General features: G+C 43.9%; 1 protein-coding gene across 3 annotated transcripts; it reads right to left on the bottom strand.

Annotated features, from left to right (window-relative positions):
• Positions 1-3,957: 3,957 nt before the first annotated feature.
• LOC133924793 (E3 ubiquitin ligase BIG BROTHER-related-like) lies at positions 3,958-10,018 on the bottom strand. 3 transcript variants are annotated; one of them, XM_062370503.1, is made up of 8 exons: positions 9,592-10,018; positions 8,892-9,069; positions 6,022-6,241; positions 5,869-5,933; positions 5,752-5,796; positions 5,255-5,379; positions 4,758-4,866; positions 3,958-4,272 (listed from the first exon to the last, which is right to left on the bottom strand). In XM_062370503.1, the coding sequence occupies exons 2-8, from the start codon at positions 9,033-9,035 to the stop codon at positions 4,234-4,236; spliced, it is 747 nt and encodes a 248-aa protein (XP_062226487.1). In that variant the 5' UTR covers positions 9,036-9,069; positions 9,592-10,018; the 3' UTR covers positions 3,958-4,233. The 3 variants fall into 3 exon arrangements, with proteins under 3 accessions (XP_062226487.1, XP_062226486.1, XP_062226488.1); XM_062370502.1 differs by having other exon boundaries at positions 8,892-9,047; positions 9,592-10,014; XM_062370504.1 differs by lacking the exon at positions 3,958-4,272 and adding an exon at positions 4,400-4,605 and having other exon boundaries at positions 8,892-9,047; positions 9,592-10,017.
• Positions 10,019-21,425: the final 11,407 nt, after the last annotated feature.

Below are 21,425 nucleotides of genomic sequence, written 5' to 3'. Positions count from 1 at the left end.
CCGCCAGCCGTCGGTCGTGGTCCTCGGCGCGGGGATTGCGGAGGTGACGGTGATGAAGAGGACGAGGACGGTTGGGGGATAAACACCCAGGGACGCTTTCCCTTGTCGCCCTAGCTCGGCGGCCTGCTGTCGTCGGCAACGGCGCCCCACCCTCCATTGTCGTCCGCCCCGGGGATGTGCAGAGTCTCGGGGTCTCGGTGCCCCGGGCGATTGATCGCCCCCTGGGCGTCAAAGGCCTGCATTGACTCTTGCAGAGTGGTCCAGCCCTGGTTTGCGCAAAGCGCCAGGTCCTCGGGTGGCAGGACCGCCTGGGCAAGGTCTTCAACGCTGGTCACCACCTTAAGCAGTGACGCCAGGGCCCCCTCGTCGAGGTCCCCATCCTCGCCTATGCACGTCCTCGTCAGGTCACGAGGCCCGGTGTACATCCAGGCGAAGCGGGCACGTTCCCTTAGGGGGGCCAGCCGGCGGCGCAGGAAGTCGGCGACCACCATGAGCGAGGTAAGCCCTGCCCGGCACAGGTCTTCAATGTGGTTCAGCACCGGGCGCAGGCGGGCATCCTCCACGGGGGCGGCCTCCCAGATCAGTTTGTTGGGTTCCGCCGGCGATCGGGGCAGCAAAAGGCGGTCGTGGGGGCTGACGTCGACACAGACCCAGTCCCGGCGCCAGTCGTCCCACTTGCCGCACAACACCTGCGGGATGTAGGCGTCGCCAAATCCCTCCCGCAGGCGGAAGTTGCAGCAGCCCACGACCTCCACGTCGTCCAACCCCTTCTTCTTCCTGGCCGCTCAAAGGATAAAGAAAATGCCGGAAGAGCGCGACCGACGGCGGCACCCCCCACGAACATCTCGCAGAGGTGAGCGAAGACCGCCAGGATGACCACTGAGTTTGGGCTCAGGTGCGCTAGCTGGACGCCGAAGGTGTCCAGCACTTGTAGGAAAAACGCCAAAAACAGCGGCATCAGGCTGGCGACGACGAAGGAGGTGAAGATTACGATCTGCCCGGGCCTACGCGGGGCGGGCGGATGGGTGACCAGCATCACCATCGACGCTCCCCGCTAGCCAGCAGGGAACATCAGCTTCCGAACCTTCTCCGTGCCCTCCTCATTCAGGAGGCGGGATCTCGGCAGGACGCTGCTGGCACTTGACGCATCCCGACGGCCGCTTCCTGCCCTTAGCATTTTTGGGGTGGGAAGTGCGCTGGAAGAGACTAGAGACAAAGTGTACTGAGGGCTGGAGAGAAGGCTCCCAGTGCGCAAGAAAGACGAAGGCAAGAAATGGCAACTGCAAGAATGGCGAATGAGGGGATAACGGTTCGTTGCCCCCTCCCCTTTTCTATCGCAGGGAGTTCAAACGCCTTATTCCTCGGCGCAATAAGCGAGGCACATCTCCCTGGATCCGTGCGGTTGCCAGGGGCGACTCCCACCTCACCATCACTTTCCTCGAAAGTTGGAAGAGCACGCGCCTTTTCAGCTCCTCCTTGGGCTATACCAAGAGCCTGGGCCAAAAAACTGCAAGGCCCGCAAAGATTTCGGCACCGGGCGACAGAAAGCCATGTGGCACCAAATGTTGTGATCGGCCTCGAAGAAAAAGGGCCCCATCCGCAGTCTCTGGGCCATCGCCTGCTAATGGGCTCGGGGGCTGCTGTCAGTGATATGGGAACCAAGGGTTCTCGAGTCCCGAGGCCAGGACAACGCAGTGTCACATGGCGCCATCCCTCGGGGACCATCTCCTCGAGGGCCTGAGAAAAGCCAGATCCGAGAGGGGGTGCTCGGGGCCAAGAACAGTTGGTCCCCGAGTACCCAGAGTTCCCCGAGGACCCGAGAAGAGCCAAGTCCGGGAGGGAGTACTCGGGGCCAAGAACAGTTGATCCCCGAGTACCCAGAGTTCCCCGAGGACCCGAGAAGAGACAGATCCGGGAGGGGGTGCTCGGGGCAAGAACAGTTGGTCTCCGAGTACCCAGAGTTCCCCGAGGACCTGAGAAGCCCCTTGCCGGTGGACCCCGCAAGGACTCCACGGTGAGGTGTTGATCGGTAGGGGGCCCAATGCTGCATTTAAGGGGGAGCGTGGCCGGTCACATCCAACCACTCCCCTCTACACTTGTCGTACTGAGTACGTCAGTCCCTGCCACCGCCTGGCAGGGAGGTGTGGGCACAATTAATGTGACGGACCCCATCGCACGCCCCCTTGTGGGGCCCATAAAGGAAGACGGCTGGAGGATATCGTCGATGGGCTTGAGGCGTATCACCTGTCACCCTGTTGCGTCAGACCGTGTCAGATCTACTCTGACCAGACGGACATGCGGGGATACTCAGTGGCTGGCTAGTGGGGCCCCTTGCACCTGCTAAAGTTGGGGCGTAAAGATCGACAGGACCATCCAAGGGACGCATTTTCAACCCCTGTAACATCCAACTGTAAACTCATGATGGTTATTTTCCATTTATGGTTTACAGGAAATTATGCCCCCGATCTGGGCAAGCCGAGCCTCCCCCGGTAGGATAAAAGGGGGGGAGCACTTCGTAGAAAGACCGGACTTGACTTGAAGCTGAGGATATCGAAGCTTTCAAGAAGGAAGCTCAAGACTTAGACAAAAGACCTTGTAACACAGAGATCTAGAGAAAGGCATTCCAAAAGAATTAATAACACATCAGGTACACAGGAGTAGGGTATTACGCCTCCGTGCGGCCCGAACCTGTCTAAATCCCTTGTGCATTTACTCCTACTAGCCGACGATTATTCGTCCCGCCTAGATCCCATACATTCACATTAACCCCACGTATGAGGTAGATCCAGAATCAGCCCCCCGGACGAATCTCAAAGGGGGTCCCTCAGGATCCCCGCTTACGGTGTTCATCCACCGACAGCGTGGCTAGGCCGGTGCGATAAGGAAAGTTCAGGCAGCCATAATGGGCTTTGTTTTGCACGATATACACAAAAACCGGCTTCGGTTGATGATGGAACCTGTGGGCTACGGCAAAAGCCCTAGTCGATGCCTTCGTTCCTTCAGAACGCGCCGCCCAGGCGAATAGGCCTTTGGAACTCTGCTTTGATATTATATTTAATGGCTGGTAGCTGGTGTCTGAACACCACTAGACACCAGCCACCAGCCATCGAGCAGCATCCAGAGAAGAGCGAGAGCGTCCTTAACACACCATCTCTCACTCCTAGTATTAAGTCCACCTTGTAAAATAGTTATATTGAAGTAAGGATTTATGCCATTGCTGCTGTAAAGTAATCCTTCATGTGTGTAAGTATTTGAGGGTTCTCAAAAGAAAAAATCATTTATAAGCTATGTTTGTGAAAATGAAGTAATGTTATCTTTACAAATCCCTTGTCTTCGAAACCTCTTTGATAGTTCCATCTGCCATAGCCATAATAGGGAGTGTGTGTATATGTATAAAGCCCCCAACAATTTGGCCTTGGGACTATAAAAAGAACGATAATCCCTCTCGATTCTCAAAGCTAACCTAAAAAGGTGGTTGTTTGGCCATGACGGGTACTTTGCCCCCGCCCATTATGATTTTAACTATGGACTTGGCGGCAACATCTCAAGGTGCATGGCTCTTGCGTCACCTACGTGCATGGCATTTGGCATTATCTTTCAGATGAGTTTGACGCTGAAGGTTTCGTGGCGTGTTTTCTGTCACTTTTTTCCCCGTCATGTTGTTTGTTCATAATACTATTATATAAGCATTGCTTTGTTCTGTAGCGTGGAAATTTACAAGTTTGGCCGTGCATGGGCTGCTTGCTTGCAGAAGTTCATCGTTCTGAAATCATCTAATGACCCATGAGTTTGATTTTGATCCATGATCCTGAAACTATCCTGTCGTAGAACGACCAATCGCAAAGAAGACAATTCTGCATATACCATGGTCCAAATGGGTGGCTCAGGAAATCACAAGTCAGAACCCAGGAATCTGAACATTCACTAACCACTAATGCCTAAGTTGTGCACAACGGATGAACCAAGTACAGCAAAGATACTGAAATCAATGACCAGTATACATATTCTAGAAGATGACAAAACGAATGATAATGAGGCACCAAACTGAAAACCATGTCCCAGTGACAAGTTCAGAAGCAACTATCATATTTATTAAGATCTTAAGATCCTTAAGCAATACAGTGCATTACCTCTCTGCAACCATGCAGCATGCTGATAAAAAGATGCACATCTAACCGCAACACTTTGTACGGTTGCTGGTGCCGGCCATCAGATGAATCTGGAATGTTCATTTTACGAGCCAAAAACCTCCTTATTGCAAACAGGGCATACCTGCAGCGTAATGCATGCCACTAAGGCTTAGCAGTAAGCACGTTTTCTCATGATAAGAACAAGTGAAAAATGATGGACAGGGTTGCCCACCAACCACCATGATTGCTCAACAGTACCCCCCCCCCCCCCCTCATCATTACCAAGTTAAGGTGTGCTGTTTGCCTTTGTTCTAACTTGTGAACTCGTAAGATTTCTAGCTCATGTTTCACTTTCACCTCCTTGCGTTGTGCTCAAGACAAACTACACTTGGCAAGCAAATTTGCTGGGCAATACAAAAAGGATCAGAAGCTTACAAAGGCAAGGTAGGTTTCCTTTCTGATGTATAGTCTACCCCTAAGAAATAATTTTAACACAAGTAAACTGATCAGGTCCCACTCACAGCAACTACAGCAATTCCTAGAAGAATGGAAGCTACCACGATGCCAACAGTTTCTGTACAAGCACTACACTACATAGATTAAAAAGCTAAAGACCAGGTAGCTTACCTTATTGATCTGCAACCATTTAGCGACACAAGTTTGATGGTACTGATGTTCGCAGGGCAATTTAGTCAGCCTATCTCGGTTCTTGTAAGCCATACAACAGATCACACATCTGCATAAACATAAACAGAAGTGGGTGTCAAAATAGTTTGCTACTTAAACAACACAGGTTAATACAAACATACAGCCATATACAGCAAAATAGAAAATGAATTATTACCCTAGGAACACCACCAGGTAGCACAAAGTCATAGGATGCAACTTAAGATTAGAGTATATCATTGTTCAAATAACCCTAGATTATGCCGAAGGGAACTCCCCTACGGTTTCAGGTTAAAACACCCTTAGATTATGACTAATAAGTAAGGCAGGGTGTTGCATAGGGTAAAATCTGTGGGTGACCCCTCCACCACCAAACATCAAACTAGCACAAATTATACAGACTTAGTAAGAAAGAAAAAAGATGAGTTGAGTAATCTCCTAATCATGTTGAAACATACTCATCATGTTTTTCCTTTCTTGAGAATATTCCAATTTTGTAAGTTGAGGTCGGCAAGAGTGCTATGACACTTTCAGGCAGCCCTTTGCTTTCAGTACCAATGGCTTCCCCTAATTGTTGCAGTTCCTGAAATCAAGAAGGTTTTAACAAGTGAAATGCAAGGTGCTAAGGAGCAACCCAGTTCACCATAGTGACATAGGTTTTTTCTTTCGAAACGAGGAGAAAACTCATAGTACTTTCATCAGACACAGCTGAATAATTTCGACAAAGTTTAACAATCTTAGTCACTCGCTACTAGTGTGGGAAACAAATGAACAGCCCATTCATTTAGTACTTGACAGCAAAATCTCTATAATACCATTATCGATAATATAATAGATATACAAGTCCTAACAGCAGGTATCGATTATTAGAACCAAAAGCTAGCTGCCACGTCCCGTTGATGGAAGCATAACTGAACAAAAAAAAAAGCAAAACAAAGGACATGATGGAACGCACCTCATAAGTCATATTATCTGGATCAATGCCATCCTCCACTACTACCTGTACATTGCACTTGGCAGGATAAATGAAAGTACATATTGGTTGAAAAAAATACTTGACGGAAGCATATACCTGAGGAGGCCTGCTTGCAGAACTATTGACACTGTTGGATGCTGAAGACAACATCGTCTTTCTTCCTATACAGATAATTTGTGACAACAGATTAGCAATTACCATAGGAAATATATTGGGTCCTACATAGAAGAATACCAGTATACAACTAACCATTATTGTCACCAAATGAAGTGTTGGCTAGTTGGCCCTCCATCTCTTGCAACTCTCTAGCTAAGGCTTCATCAACCGCTAGCTGCAGCTCGTAGTTTGCAACTCTTGATGGTTTTCTTTCATTTGATGCCCCATCATGGCCGCGACTAGAACTGGGAGCTGAATGAGTTCTAGATGAACCGCTACCGTCATTTCCTTGAATTTGTTGATACAATATTTCCTGAGCAGGGTGCATGAACAGGCAAGCCAAATTAACCTTTTATCATGTTTGTCAAATGATGTACAGTTGCACTACAAAGGAGGAAACATATCAATCCTACGTAAAAAGTCAAGCAAGCGATGAGTACAAAATACCCCCTCCGATCACAAACAAGGGTTGTTTTGGACATCGACACAGTCACCAAAATATAATTTTGACCACTATTTTTATTGTAAAACATTCATAAAGTATAGAAAAACTACAGTACTATGGAACTACTTTTGATATGGGAGCAGAAAAGTAATTAGGGAAGAAAAGAATTAGTTTCCTTTTTACGTTTCAGAATAATTAGTTTCCTTGTAGGATTCGGAATAATTAATTTCAAGACTGTTAGAGTCCTATTCTATCTGTAAGTCAATATATTTCGGAATAGGTTTAGAGTTGGATTCAGAATAAGTTTAGGTTTGGGTCTCTATATAAAGAGAGCCTTATGGTGTAATTTACAAGCAAGAAAATAAATAAAGTAAGATCAGAACCCGCTAGGCGGGGCAATCTAGTTATCCTAGTTACCGTCCTTAATATCTGGCATCACGAGTCCTTGTTCCTGCGACCTGTCTTCCACGCCACCGCCGCTACACCAGCCATTGTTCCTGCGCCAACCACCACACTACCGCCGCCGCTTCCTTGCTCCTGCACTGTCATCGCCGCCACCGCTGTTTGTTTTCCCCTGCAACGCGCAGCCACTGCTCAACTCTATGCCACCCACCACCACCGCTCTGTGCCATCACTGATCACACAAGCCGGCCTACACCCCTCATCATGTGTGACAACGTCTACACCATAGAGCTTCTTGGCAAGATAATGGAGAAAGTTTTGGCAAAGGTTGAAGCAATCGAGGCTCGTCAACTTAAATGGGCAAAAAAAATTAGTACCAATGCAGTGGACATGTTGTCACCACATGCCCCAACGATCACATTAGCACAAGTCACTCCACTGTTACCAATGCCGGCGGAAGGATTATCATCTGCTCTCGTGGCCACACATCCAGAGCCTATCATAGTGCTACCAATTTCTGCCGTCACATGCATGGAGGTAGAGGCAAAGCAGGAGGCAACACTACTCCCATCTGTGGCGTCATTGATCATCAAATAACCACCTGCTACTTCTGCTCCGATTTCAATTGCATTGCCGGTGGCAAATGTCTCACTCTCAATCCAGTTGTTCTTAGTTGCTACAACAATACCTATGCTGAGAAACATGGATGATATCGCCTCCATCCTTCACAATGTAGACGTGTTCAAGAACTACAAGGAACCTTCCAAGAACATCAAACTTTCATCAGCATGGGGCTTCCATGGATTGCAGCCATGGCCACCACCATAGCTCAAGGACAAGCTGTTTCATGGCAAGGAGGAAAATGATATGAGCGCATAGAAGTAATTAGGGAAGAAAAGAATTAATTTCCTTTTTAGGTTTCAGAATAATTAGTTTCCTTGTAGGATTTGGAATAATTAATTTCAGGACTGTTAGAGTCATATTCTATCTGCAAGTCAATATGGAATATAGGTTTAGAGTAGGATTCGGAATAGGATTAGAGTTGGATTCGGAATAGGATTATGTTTGGGTCTCTATATAAAGAGAGCCTTATGGTGTAATCTGCAAGCAAGAAAATAAACAAAGTAAAGATCAGAGCCTGCTAGGTAGGGCGATCTAGTTATCTCAGTTACCATCCTCAATAACTTTGACCTGCTCATACCATTTTGAAATGTTCAAACTCAATATTAAAAAGCTATCAGCAGCCGAAGTTTAAAATGTTTAATTGCACGCGACACAAAATGACACTTTTCTTGTGACTGGAAGGTGTACATGGTGAACAATGGTCACTAGCATCACACAGCAAAAGGTGATCAGTTACACAGTGTTGCAACGTAGATTTAATGAAAATGGTATTCGGTAAATTCTAATTTTGAGCCCATATCTAAATCTTAATTTCAAGGTTTTCACCCTAGTGAAACAGAAATTTGAGAATCAGTTAATTATGGATCTAGGATTGACATGTCAACACACTTCAATACGATATCAATATAACTGGAGCTTACAATCAATTCCTCAAAACAAGCATTAACTAACCATTTGTGGCAAATCTAGCCAACACTGGATATTTTATCCCAACTAGTTTATAGTGATAAAAACCAGAAAGAGCTGTCACCGGCGCATCACCCTAGTGAAAAAGAAAATTTTAAAATACTTGTGTAATCTTATATTCTAATTTTGAGCCCAGATTCTCAATCTTAATGTCATCGCCCTAGTGAAAAAGAAATTTTTGAATCATTTATCTTACACATGACAAGCCTGTGTGAATGCATATAATCAGCAAAATATTAATATTTTTTTTATAATGATTCAGCTAGCCCATTACAGATCTAGGATTGACTAACCAACACACTTCAATACCATACCAATATAACTAGCGCTTACAATCAATTCCTCAAAGGCAAATCTCACCAATACTGGATATTTTATCCCAGCTAGTTTACATTGATTAAAAAAAACAGAAAAGGACTGCAATATTTTGATTATGCTTGGTCAGGCTTCCCATTACAGCGGCAGCACACAGATGAGGAACACATGTTCAGCCATTTCAAAAAGGGAACATGAGACGGTACCCAACCTGATCTTGAAGAACTTGTGCAAGATCAACATCATCATCAAAGAAGCATCCACCGTAACTCTCTTCAATGGCGTAAGGTATAGCGGCATTCATATAACAGACAGTCACTTCCTTCTTTCCAGTTGTGTCGCGTAGCACATCCATGCTCACAAGCACCTAACAAGGGAACAGAGCATTGCTGGATCAGGCAAGACCCATGCAAACGCACCACATTACAATTGCATTGCCTCATTGCATATAGAAAATACTCAAATTGTACCCATTTCTGCAACTTACATATGATCCTCACAATTTTTGTTCTACCAACTAACAGCGAGGATCTTGCTATGTCAAACATTAGAACATTACTTTATCTCACTGATTGGCTCTTCCTCCCTAATTAACATGAGGAGCAGAGCTGCAACCCCTTTAGAGCGACAACTGCAGATCAAAACCTTTTTTTTCTGGAGCCAAATAATAGAGTAAGTAAAACAAGGTAAACAGTAACAGTGCTATCAAACCGTCTGAAAATAGTGCCCATGATGATTATTCTAGTCTAACGAAGAGATAAATCTCTACCACCAATTCATGACACAAAGCCTCCCAACAAGCCACAGATCAAGCACCCGATTGGCCGACACCCCTCTCACTCTCAGAACATTTTAAGCGCAAGTAAACCGACGAATCTACAAGAACTTAGGAACCGGAAGAGGAAACTCACCTCGTGCGCACTGCGCGGAAGAGAGATCGCTGCACAGATCGGAGAGATTCGGCGAAAGCTAGAAGGAGACGAGTGAGGACTGAGGAGGGAGGTGGGGCTCGGGGCCTCCAGAGGAGGAGGTGCGGTCCACAGCTTTGCCTAGTGATCGCCTCGCCCCGCGTCCAGCAGCGTCGTGCACTCGTGCGCACCGCGGCTGCTGTTCAGCGGCAGCGCTGCTGTACTCACGGTCTTGGTGGACTGACTCCAGTACTCCACCCGGCGTCAGACCGGACTCCGGAGGGCAGGCGTGCGGTGGTAGGGCCTGCAGTTATGAGTAGATGAGGGCCCACTTGTCAGAGCGTAGGAGTTGTCGTCGGCCGGCGGATGGGCTTAGGTCATCCGCCAGCCGCCGCGTGCAGGCGGGCCGTTCAGGCGCTGACACGGAGGTGTCTCTATGGAGACTGCCTTCCGTCGGTCCGTGCTATAGATAGTACCGACCATCCGTTAGTTATACGGTGATTGTTCGAGTGATTTTCTGAAGAGCCAAGTCCATGTCAGAGTGACACTAACGAAATGACGTTGACGAACCTTGTCGCCAGATGCAAGTATGCAATCAAGTGGAATCCACTCTCCAAAAATATTCTGAAAGTTGAAAATAAAAGGAAAAAACTTAGCCCAAAAATACTCCCATCTACCCATTTGGCCCAGGTACACCTCTGTTTGCACGCCAGGCCGGTAGACGTATAAGCATGGCACGTAGCCCAGTCAGCTACTACGAGCGTAAACAAGTAAAGGGCTGCCGCGCTGGCCCAGCCACCGGCCCGGCAGTTCTGTGACATCGTCCTAGGATAATTTGATTCGGTCTGAACCATACTCAAGTTCAACTCTAGTTACCATCCAGTAAATTTCAGTGGACGTAGATGGAGACCACACATATTTATCTCTGTGCCAACAAATCAGTAAACGCAGAGCAGCTTCAGGTTCGTGCACCGTTTCTGTATGCAACCGAACCAAGAAAACGGCTGCTAGTTCTATTTCTTAGTTCAAGATCCCTCTTACTAAACCCCGTACCAGATGTTTGAATTATTAGGGCTGGTACATATAATAATTCTTAATAAATATTAAATATCTATATTGTTGAAAGAAGAGTTTTGATGAGATTCACCTTCTATTAATACTATATTACTAATGAAGATGGTGTTGAAAGATTTTCTCCCTATATATATTTTCTGGAATAAGTTTTTTAAACACTCCACACGATTACTCAAATTCTTCACCACGGCTCGTCTTCTTGATCGCTTGGGTGTTGCTCGCTGTCATCGTCAATAAATTAGGCACGTCATCAGCGAGATCGATCGCACCGTCAACACAGTGAAACTAGCATCTTTAGCAACCTCCACAACGTAGGATCAGTACGTAAAAACTATGTTACTCATACTTTATTTTTCACGGTTCCTAATTTTAAGTATAGTAGACCTAATCATATATAATACTTTCATACAAATGTCTAGATTATATTCTGATAATATGAATATGTTAGTTTATCAGATTACGCTCATAAATAATTTATGGATTAAACTAAACCTAATACTACCTTATTTAGCATTCTTAGGATTAAATACGTCTCCTCAGAGACATCGCCTTAAAATGCATCTCTCTGAAGATATCGTTCGCTATTTATCAAATTAACCCATATACCATGGATCCTTAATGGTTGTGAATTTTATGATGGTTGTGAAATTCTTGATGTCATATGGGTCATGGCGAAAGATGTGTAAAAATAGGTAAAAACTGTTTTGACGAGGTAGGTAGAGTAGTCCTCCAGTCGAGGATGCTCTTGAGGGCTTAAATTACTTTTGTAGTATTTATTGCTAGAATATACCTATCCTGGTCGTTTAAGTACCGAATCTTGAGCCGTAATGCTGGGCCATCCCTGTGCAACCATGTGTTCTGTATGGGCAGGACTTGAGTATCATACTAGGAGGCTAAGAGCCACGAGCAGTCAAGTGACTATCTAGCCCTCTGTTTAAATGTACGTGGACCGACAAGTGCTTAAAAATAGAATATGCATTCAGTACAAGACTTTTAGTACTTTGGGGTAAATCTCATATAAAAGTTCGGTAGGAAAGGTGATTGAAGTGCCTCGGTATGATTCGCACCTCCACTTGCAATGGTTGTAGGTTGAGCATATCGCATGGGTACAGTGTACTACCTCTGCAGATTGTAAACCTATTCAAATAGTCTTATCCACAGTCATGTACATACGAAGACATGGTCACACTTGATTAGACTCTAGGTATGTATGTCTTGATGAGTGAGTATATGGACTAGATATACGTGTGATGAGGTTGTTGGCTCAATCCGTCAGGATCTGTGTGGTACTAAAGATACATCAGATATGATGATAGGTACTACGGAGTGAGATGTAGCCCCTCCCAGTACCGAAAAACCCCAGATACGACTTGTTGCCTGGTTTTGAACTACTTCAGACTGTTTTAAAGCTATCGGTAGATAATACAACTGAATGATTGTATAAAATTGCTTTACGCTTAAAACTAAATCGTAAAACCATATACTTGAAATACCCTTTATGCATCTATCAACCACTTGAAGTGTATATGACTTTTTGAGTAACTTTCGTACTTACTCTTGCTATCATTCAAATGAGAAAACCATTGTCGACTACGTCGAGGTTGGAGACACGGATGAAGAGCAGAGTTAGAAGTCACATTCGTATCTTAGATGTCTGTGTCTTGGATAGTTATTTCCGCTAAGCTTTTGTTGGCTATTAAGCCAAATTTGTAATATACTATATGGTTGGTAAACCATTTTGTATTCTGAATCTTATAATATCTTATGTACGAAGTTTGACTGTAATATCGCGATTATTATACTATATGTATCAGCTACTTAATTTAGAGACCGATATAGGAGGTATAGGAGATCACAGGTTTGAGACGTCACACCAGTGGTCGATCGGAGTCATCAACAAGACCGAGAAGCTGTTGACTCTGCAAGAATGGAAGAATCTGGGCTTTCCAAACAAGATGGTTATCATGGTTTTAATTTCACCGTGATCAAATGACCAAATGACGGTGTTGGAAGAATTCCGGTGGAAGAGGAATTCATGGTTGCGGTGCTGGAGTGGTGGCCATGGATTTGATTGGGAACGAATGGCTCTGGATACCATGTAGAAGTTCAGAAAGCAAGGGAAGAGTACCGCACACAGAATCATGCCGGCTTTCCGGACAGCTACAATACCGAATCTTAAGTTTTTTCAGTTATACACGTTACAGAGAGTGTGAGCTACATTCAAGGAGAAGACAGAGTCGTGCGATAGCTGCGGAAATAATTAGCCAAGTCTCTGAACTACCAAACTGTGTAGCAGACCAGGTGTATCTCGTTTAACACTGCGAAATTTGGGCCCACGTAATATCCTCTTTGCTCTTTGCCGGGCGCTGAAGCTACGTACAAGCCCCGTTGCGTCATGCGTCGGGAAGAATTGCTTCTCCATCTTTCCGTCTCCGGTACTCCATCTACGTCCGCTAGCTTTCCCCTCAGGTCTGGTAATGCTGACACCTGCACCCTACTCCTGACCTACAGAGGATGCACCGAGCTGGGCGGCGGCCATCGTCGTCCGTTCCTCTTGTCAAAATGAGGTTGGCCCTTACCTCTTGCTACACGGAATGCTTAAAGTTTCGTCTAACGGTCTAAGATAGATGTAAGACATTCATGCACGCCGCTACGCCGCACTTCTATGTATCAAATGTTCAGCGTTTTGTCCCATAAAGTTAGTTGTCTGCGAAATTTCCGTAGCTAGTATATGTTCCGGCTGTTTTAGCAAATTACTAACAACATAATTTTCAATAATTCAGAACTGCTATTTATCTGTCAAAAAAAAAGTAAGTCAAAATCTGTCAAATTTCTTATCGTACGATTCGTGATAAGATTCGTGCCGCATTCTTCCCCGCAACTGCTCTGACAATTTCGTCTTCTCCGGCGACGACTAGGGTTAGCGTTAGGGTTAGGATTTTAGGTTGGGGATTTTTGTGCCCTCTGGTTATAGAGGGAGCTTTGGGGAAGGATGTCGGTCCGGCAGTGGTGGCGATCGCGGTGGCGAGGCGACAGAGGCGTTGCCAGTCATGGGTGGTGGAGGACCAACGGTTGGGCGGAGATGACAGCGGGGGTGTCGAGATTGGAGTAGTTAGTGATGGCGGCGGTCGAGGGTGATGGATCCGGTGGGGGGGCGCCGCCGAAGTTAGGCGAGGAGGTGGTGGCGGCAAGGAGGCAACGCGTGAGGTGGGGCGGAGCGACGACGAGGAGTGGATAATATTGAGGCGCTCGGTGCTCAGTAAAGGTTAAGGGGATCGGAGATGAGCGGAGGGGAAATGATAGGCTGTTAAATCGAAGATGGATGGTTCAAAATTTTATAGACATTGGATTGAAAAACTGTCTACGGATGAATAGACAATCCCTAATTTCATTACCCACGAATAGTTGGCCACCTGTAACGAAACAATAGTGGGGAATTGGCAGTCTTGCACTAGTGTACTGCCAGAGATGAGAGACAAGAACGGGAGTATGCCAGCACGGGTCGCGGGAAAACGCGAACAAGACTGCAGATATGCACGGCAACCCAAAAATTGGTCGCTCCTCGTTCGTGCGGTATTGACTTCTCCCTTCGTGATCCATGCGAAAATTTACTTGTCAGTGGATGGACTCTGGCTTCGGTTACTACTTCCGTTTCTCACATAAATATCATCATAAAATATACGCAATTAAATTTTAAAAATTCTAATCACTAATATATATAAAATTATTATAATTTTATATATAAAAATAATAGTAGTAAATTTATCGTAAAAAATACTTTAACATCATCTAATTTTTTATTAATTTTTATCAAAAATTAATTGTTAAAAATAATAATTAAACGTGTTTGTTGAAAACGTATCGATATCTTAAACGATAAGTTAAAGAAAGTGAAGATAGTAATAATTTCGCATAGGATGTGTGCGTGTGCTTCCTTTCTCCTGGAAGCAGTTCCAAAAATGCAGTAAAAATAGCGCTTCAGTCTTCAATACGACTTGACCATGCTCCTCGTTCTGATCATCGGGACCATGCTCCTAGCTCTGACCATCGGTGAGCTGAATAACTGATGCGATGTAATCTAGGGCCGGCTATGAGATTTTAGTGCTCAGAGTGAAACTAAAACATGAGTTTTTATTAAATATAAACATAAAAATATTTATATATCAATTGTAAATATAATATTCTATATATTATTTTTTTCCAGGTCTCCTTTATTTGCCTTTATTAACTCGTTTCTTTTTTCTTTCTTTTTTTTCTTTTAGATACATACTTTCTAGATATTATGTTATCACACAATGATAATTGGTACAAATAATTCTAAAATTAAAATAAAAAGGTCATTAATATTTGACAACTAATGCAAAACTATAAAATAATTAAATTAAATAAATAAAATTATCTGGTTAGGGATTAGCTTTTGATTCAATCTAGCATGGGGACCATGCTTACTGACGATCAGGAGAAGAAGAGGGGAGGGGAACAAGCGAACAATGGCTTACCTTGATTAAAGTTGGTGATTAGGCCTTTATCAATTATTAGGATTTTGGGTTGGGGATTTTTTTGCTCTCTGGTTGTAGAGGGAGCTCCGGGGAGACTGCCGGTCCAACGATGGTGGCGGTTGTGGGGGGTGAGGTGGCGAGACGGCGGAGGACCAATAGTTGGGCGGGGATGGCTGCGGGGGTGTCGAGATTGGAGTGGTTAGTGGTGGTGGTGGTCGAGGGCAGTAGATCCGGTGTTGGGGCGCCGCCGAAGCCAGTGGGGAGGTGTTGGCGGTGGGGGAGCGCGGGGAGGACAAGCGGTGGTGGCGGCGGAGGGAGAGGGGCAGCGGAAGTGGGCCGGCCGTGTTGGAGCTGGGCACGGCGCCGGCTAGGCGGCGCGCGAGGCGGGGGCGGAGCGATGGCGGGGAGTGGATAATGTTGAGGCGCTCAGGCGCTTAGGAGAGGTTAAGGGGATTGGAGATGAGCGGAGGGGAAGTAACGAGCTATTAAATTGGAGATGGACGGTTCAAAATTTCATAGATATTAGGCTGAAAACCTGTCGACGGATGAATAGACCGTCCCTAATTTCTTTACCCACGAATAGTTGGCCACTTGTAAAGAAACAATAGGGGAGAATTGGCAGTCTTGCACTAGTGTACTGCCAGAGATGAGAGACAAGAACGGGAGTATGCCAGCACGGGTCGCGGGAAAACGCGAACAAGACTGCAGGTATGCACGGCAACCCAAAAATTGGTCGCTCCTCGTTCGTGCGGTATTGACTTCTCCCTTCGCGATCCATGCGAAAATTTACTTGTTAGTGGATGGACTCTGGCTTCAGAATAATTTCGCATGGGATGTGTGCGTGTGCTTCCTTTCTCCTAGAAGCAGTTTCAAAAATGCAGTAAAAATAACGCTTTAGTCTTCAACGACTTGACCATGCTCCTAGTTCTGATCATCGGTGAGCTGAATAACTGATGCGGCTTGATGTAATCTAGGGCCTGCACTGAGATTTCTGTGACCCGGAACAAAACTAAAACAGGGGTTTTCATTAAACATAAATATAAAAATATTTATATATTAATTAAATACAATACTCTAGGCATTAATATTTTTTTGTCATGGTCTCTTTTATGTGACTTTATCAACTCGTTTTTTTCTTCTTTTTTTCGTTTATAGATACATGCTTTCTAGATGTCATATTATCACACAATGATAATTGGGTACAAACAGTTTTAAAATTAAAATAAAAAAGTCATTAACAGTTGACAACTAGTGTAAAACTATAAAAGAATTGAATCAAATAAATAAAATCATCCGGTTAGGGATAAGCCCTTGATTTGATCGGGCATAGGGACCATGTCTGCTGGCGATCAGGAGAAGAAGAGGGGACAGGAACAGGCGAACAATGGCTTACCGCGATTTGAGGTTGGTGATTAGGCATTTGTCAATTTTGGACGATCGATCATGAGCTTTGGGAGGAGGATCACGCGAGCTGATACAGACATGTCGTTTTGGACGGAGACACGGAGAGGTCGAGACTCGAGAGGAGGAGAGAAGAACAGGTGAAGATTGTGATCGCTACTACTGCTAGAAATTGGAATCGGTTTGACTAGAATCGACGATGACATGATTGAAGTACCGCATGATGCTTTGTTAATTTGAAAACGATACATCATCTAGGTTTGGCTAGGTTAGGTTATTAACTAACGTAACATTAGAACATAAACTATTTATAGATTTAAAGATTTACTTAAGCTTGATTGCTACTTACCGGCAACCTTAGTCAGTATTAATAGATAATACAATAGATAAATACATATCCATACCTATTTAGAGACTCGTGATGGTCGTTTTGCCTATCCTGCCCTAGTGTCGGCCCTGTTGTAATCCCATAGGCATGTGCCTCAAAATCTTGTTACAACACGACGCGACTTCTACTAGTGGTAATTGCTGCTCACGATCAGTAGAAAGCAGTAAGGAGACAGTCGCTTTGCACCCAAAGGTGACACTAAAAAGGTCAAAATAATTACGGTATTTGAGCTCTCTCAAGTGAACCCCGTGAGAGCATGCTGTGGCCTTTGGGTAGTTTCCTTCCTCCCGTCGTTTCTAGTGAAAAGGTAGCGGCAGGCGAGTGGGTGCCTGGGTTTTGGAGCTCTGTACTTGTAACAGTGTTGGTGTACTCGAGTAGTAAAGAAATTCCTCCAAGATCCAAGAAGGGGAGTGCACTGATTTCGGCTGGTGAGTGCCCCAACTAACCTGACCAGCCCATGTGCCCTCAGGCACTCTGACTGCTCAACAACAGTCTTTTCTAGTACCCGGCCGACGCACAGTAGTAGTATAATCAGTGAAGTAGTGCGATTTGGCAGTACAGTGTGTCGTCTAAAATTTGGGAGCATAGTATCGTATGACATCCCTGTCAGAGGCAGAGTCCTGTTAGCACTTACTGTTCCCTCCTCTGGGAAGAGAGCGTACCTTTGTCAACACTTCTGAATTTTGATTATCTATATAAAATATTATTGTTTTAGGTTATGTGTAATTAACGTGTTTAAATTTTAACTATCTATGTCGTTTTAAATATTTATGTTGAATTTTTAAATTTGGTATACCTAAATTTGTCTTTAAAAATATTTATATAATATTACTACTTCGTTATATTTGGCATATATTTTATATTAGTAATTAGTTTTTTATTTTTATTTTTTAAAAAAAAACTCAATTATTTATCATTGTCCTGATCTTCATTAGTAATTAGTTTTAAAAGTAATATATTATTGACCATATCAATGTTAAAACAACACTCTCACGGAATTTAGAACTCTTATTGGTATAGCTTATCTTTGTGGTGGGCCAACGGCTATCGAGCTTAGAACTCTTCACATGGAGACATGATAATCAGAACTCAGAACGAGGCGTATCCATGTTTGGAGCACAAATGGCTTCTCCGTCTGCCGATTTGTCGTCCAAGAAAGAGTCCAAAGTGTGTGGATAGGATACTGGGTATCTCGATATGTTCTTCACTCTTCGCACGTGGTCAGTGCCGCAGAAAATATGCTTATCCCACCGTGCAGTCTTCCTCCGTGGATTGCGCTTTACGTTCTAACGCTCCAGTTGCGATTTACCCTGAAGTTCTGAACCATTCAGATAGCACGCTTTACTGAGTTTGCTTCAATCTCACACAAATGTGATGAGAGTAGTCGCTGAAACAGGAGCGCGCCGACTAGCATTATTCGGATGCTTTTCTCCGAGCTTGGGCGGTTGGGCTCTAGTAGCCTGTAGAGAACAGAGAAGCCATGTCATGGCACTCCAGTAAGGAACAGTTTGGATTTGGGACGCCACATACAGTCAAGGTAGCACTATCAATGACTTTTTTTTTTAGGGCGTGCTATCAGTGATTCCGTCAGGAACAGATAACCACAGTATCGATTTCTTAGTGACTTTTATTTATCAGAAGCTATAAAATAAAATTAATTAATTAATTATTGCTGATTTTAAAAAAGTTAAAAAAATCGGCCTATGATAAAATAAACTAAAAGTTGATAAATTGACTGAAAATTAATTTTCTAAAAAGTTGATGTGCTGAGAACTTAATTTTTTTATATAAAAATCAACCGCTTTAGTATAAAGCATATATAGCTTTTAGAAAAAACCAATTTTCAATAAAAACTCATAAATTTAAACTATATCAAACATGACCTATATCAACCGGGGCCAAGGAACCGGTAATCTCAAAAAACTCCTACTGTGGGAGTACTACAGTGATTCACTCCTCTTTTTGGCGTGTTGTTGAAGGATGACAGTCGTACAATTAAACCCACCACGGCTATCATTCAGTAACGCAGATGAAATATATCTACCGCTGTTGGAGGTGGTGAGCAAAAGGCATGCCACAGTTATGGAAATGATAAGTACCATATCACTTAATATTTTCTTTGGTCATACCACTTAATATTTTATTTGGCAGACTGATCATTAGTTTCTAAATTAATTGTATGATAATCATTAGTGTCTAAATTAGTCGATATTAATATATCTCGAGAAAGAGATATCTATAAGTGGAAACTACATACGGATGGTCAATTTCCAGTCCGTTCAATGTATCAACAAATGATAGTGCAATCCATTTTCTTTTCTCACCAAATATTGAGGCCTGTCAAGCTCCCTATAAAGATCAAATATATTTCTATGCCATTTAGGAAGAGGAGAAATCTTGACTAAATATAATATAGCAAAACATAATTGGAACGAGAGTCTCAAATGTAGTTTTTTTAATCAAAACGAAAGCATTCAACATCTATTTTTTAACTAATCAGCTCATCCAAAAACCTTAGTCGATAACAAAAAATTATCAATTCACTTATAATTCAATACTCTTCCTCACACGAAGGTTTCCTCAGGCATCAGATGTGGAAATAGGAGTCAGATGAAATTTTTGTTTAAATGCATCCGTTAATACTCGAACTCGAGATATCTCATTCTGATACCATATTAAACTATATGCATTAATTAGTTCTTCTAGAAAGCTAAAGTGATAAAGAAAGATAGATAATTTATTTATAAGGTGGAACCGTTTCCGGGGTTGACCATAAAAGATTTTTTGGAAACAACTTTTAAGGTCCAATTCCTTTATCTGTTGGTGATCTAACAACAATAGATTTAGAAATAAATTAATGTTGTGTTTGATGATATATCACACATCACGATATCTATTATTTGCTTTAGTCAAACTCTCAGTTGTGCTGGTACGATGTAATAATGAATCTATTTAAAAAAAAACTCAGTAACGCAGGTAAAGTCCAAACAAGGTGTCTATTTCAAGCCGTAACATCCGGAGGTCCCGATTACTGCGCTGCAGTAACCCCAGTGGCAAGTAGTGGTACTGTACCCAAACGGCACGCCGACATGGCAGTTCGTGCACAGTACGGGGCTACAGGCAAATCCTGGTCGCCGAGGACAGCCCAGGCGAGGTAAGAAGAGCACGGCTCGCATCCTTATCCCTTTCGTGGCCCGCAGTATATCCAGTTTTGTATTGCTCCCTTTTAGAGCTCTCAGCTAAATTTTGATTTCCGTTCCTTTTCTATTATTTTCAAAAACCATCTTGTATTTGTTCGCAAAATAAAATGTTGGTACTATGTTACTAGTAGATGTACTCTATTTGGAAAGCTCATAGGTTACAATTCACGATCCACAAGAAAAAAACATCGACGGTAGAAGACAAAGCCAACCCATAAATACAATGCTCGCATACGCCCAGCGTCGGATCTTCATCTATATATATAATCTTACCAGAATTTGATAAGAAGCTTTGATAAAATTACTAACACTATAGGACACAAGAATTCAGTAGACAGCTATAATAGTCCTGTTCAGAACGAGCACGTCACAACACAAGCGACCATAGAGCGCGAAAATACCTTCATCATGTAACAATACACGTAAACTTGCACTTTGTTAATAGAGAAGACGCATCTTCTTAATCAATTGTGAATGTTGATAGGATATTGAGCTAGTATCATCAAAAATCTTTTCACATCTGTCAACTAAGAGTTCTGGTCTGAAGCCTAAAGACACCTCTTCCTCCCAACAGGCTACATGTTATTTTGTAAAAAATCATATGTGATCTCTAATCATAAATCAATTCATATTATATGGGATGAGAAAGGAAGATGTCTTCGTATGAGAATTGATCGGACGAGAATCAATATTTGCATCTTTACTCTAAATAATTTATTTACACCAAAGATTTTTCAAACCAAGATAGACCATCGACAAGGCACCGGTTATGTGGCTAACATGTGTAGTTCGAGTGATTTGGTCCAGTAAAGCAGACGCACAACGTGATTGCGTGAGTATATATATATAATCCTGTCATTTCTTATGTGGCGCTAAACAAGGATATCAGCAAAAAGATTTTCTAGTAACTCCAGTGGATCAATGCTTTACAAAAAACTGCAGGTAACACACCTGTCACGCACCACACGGAGCGGTGGCAACCGGCGGGGGAGGCCAGCCACGCTGCAGTTGCCAAGACAACACCTGACCAGCAGCAGGTGTTCCCATGGCGCGACAGTTTGCATGCCAGAAATTAACCGAGCCGCTCCACATGAATAAACGCCTGCCTCTGCACCCGTGGCAATCAAATCGAAGGCACATGCGCCTACCTTTCACGGGGATTGAGATCCTCTCCGTGACGTGGTCACTGGCGTATGGGTCCCCACACGGCCTCCCCCGTCCCCACCTCCACCCAATCCCCAGCACCCCACATCCCAATCCGGAGGCGAGCACTTT

The sequence above is a fragment of the Phragmites australis genome, chromosome 7, assembly GCF_958298935.1.
Source record: "Phragmites australis chromosome 7, lpPhrAust1.1, whole genome shotgun sequence".
Classification (NCBI taxonomy): domain Eukaryota; kingdom Viridiplantae; phylum Streptophyta; class Magnoliopsida; order Poales; family Poaceae; genus Phragmites; species Phragmites australis.
This window is presented reverse-complemented; position numbering and strand designations above follow the sequence as displayed.